The sequence below is a fragment of the Poecilia formosa genome, unplaced genomic scaffold, assembly GCF_000485575.1.
Source record: "Poecilia formosa unplaced genomic scaffold, Poecilia_formosa-5.1.2 Scaffold727, whole genome shotgun sequence".
In the NCBI taxonomy this organism is placed as follows: domain Eukaryota; kingdom Metazoa; phylum Chordata; class Actinopteri; order Cyprinodontiformes; family Poeciliidae; genus Poecilia; species Poecilia formosa.
In genome coordinates, this window is record NW_006800666.1 from 98885 (window position 1) to 100527 (window position 1643).

The 1643-nt window shown below is 41.3% G+C and overlaps 1 protein-coding gene across 1 annotated transcript in view; it reads left to right on the forward strand.

Annotated features, from left to right (window-relative positions):
* rab24 (RAB24, member RAS oncogene family) overlaps positions 1 to 1643 on the forward strand; it is a 38900-nt gene that overhangs the window by 30516 nt on the left and 6741 nt on the right. The window contains exon 7 of the mRNA XM_016666455.1: positions 563 to 613. Within this exon, the coding sequence (XP_016521941.1) occupies positions 563 to 613 (51 nt within the window). The remainder of the gene's footprint in view (positions 1 to 562; positions 614 to 1643) is intronic.

Genomic DNA, 1643 nt, shown 5'->3' on the forward strand with positions numbered 1-1643 from the left:
TCAATCCTTCCTTCCTCCCCTCCCTCCCTCCCTCCATCTATCCATCCATCCTTCCCTCCATCTATCCATGCATCATCCATCCTTCCCTCCCTCCATCCATCATCCATCCTTCCCTCGATCTATCCATCCATCATCCATCCTCCCCTCCCTCCATCCATCCATCCTTCCCTCGATCTATCCATCCATCATCCATCCTTCCCTCCCTCCATCCATCCATCCTCCATCCTTCCATCCATCCTTCCCTCCATCTATCCATCCTCCATCCATCCATCCTTCCCTCCATCTATCCATCCATCCTCCATCCTTCCCTCCATCCATCCATCCTCCCTCCATCCATCCTTCCCTCCCTCCCTCCCTCCCTCCATCCATCCATCCATCCTCCATCCTTCCATCCATCCTTCCCTCCATCCACTGTTGAGTCTTTGCCATAAATGTAAGCTGAACTTTTAGTTTTAATATTTAAGTCTTTAATGTGATTGTGTCAGAAGTCTCAGTAAATCTTCCTGGAGTTTCTCTGCTCCGGTTTCTAGAACATCTGCTGAAGGTTTTGTTTCATCCTCAGACGTCGGCGCTCAGTATTTTGAAACTTCCAGTAAAACAGGAAAAAACGTAGGTAAGTCTCACTTTTCAATCAGTGAAGAATAAATTTACTCTGAATATGATTTTAACGACTTTGTGGTTTTGACTAAAACTGGTTCCGAGATTTTTGACTTTTTATTAAAATGTAAAAAGCTGAACAAAACTGCCTTACAGAGAATCATTGAATGGATATTTAAAAGGTGAAAAACATCAACAACAACCAGATAGATAGTTATCTGTATTTTCCAAAATATAATAAATAGTAAATTTCTCAGATTTGACAGAATTGTTAGTCAGTAAAAATAACTTGTTTCTTTGCTCAGCTTTATTGTGCCATGTTCATCACCCGGACAGACAACCAGAGCAGCAGAAGAGTACAAACCCAAAATCACATGCTCCTGGCATAACAGTTGGTTTGCGATCAAAAATCAGACAAGATCCAGAAATTGTAGAGCTCTGAATCTTTTCTTTATGCAGTTCTTCAAGCATTTCATTCCAGTTCACAGCATGACATGAATTCAAACAGGAGGGCGAGACCCCCTCTGATCTAATACACCTGGCTTTTAAAGCATCTGCTCCTACTAGGACTAATTAAGGGCGGGAGACAACAGTTACATTTCCAGATAGAAAAAAGTCACAATTGGACTAAACTATTTTCCTAGAAAAATATTTACATAATTACAACTAACACCAACTAAAACAATCTGGGTCCAAACAAAATCCAGAACTTCTCCCCTCCCTCTCAAACAGTGGATTTTCCCATTGAGGCTGATTGAAAACACCAGGTCCTTGTCAGCACTGCTCATGGGCGCGTTTCCATGGCAACACATGACCAGGTAACCTCAACGATAAGAGAGGATGATTAAAACAAAATACAATATAAAGCAAGTTACTTCCTCTAAACAAAAACAATACATTTACCAGATAAATTAGAAAATAGAAGTACAAATACAGCACCTGTTAGGGAGGGGGTAAGAGCCTCACAGCCCCTAGAGCAGGGACAGGAATGCAAACAAAACAAAGGAGTAACAATCCCCCCCTTAAAAAAAAAATAGAAAAGATAC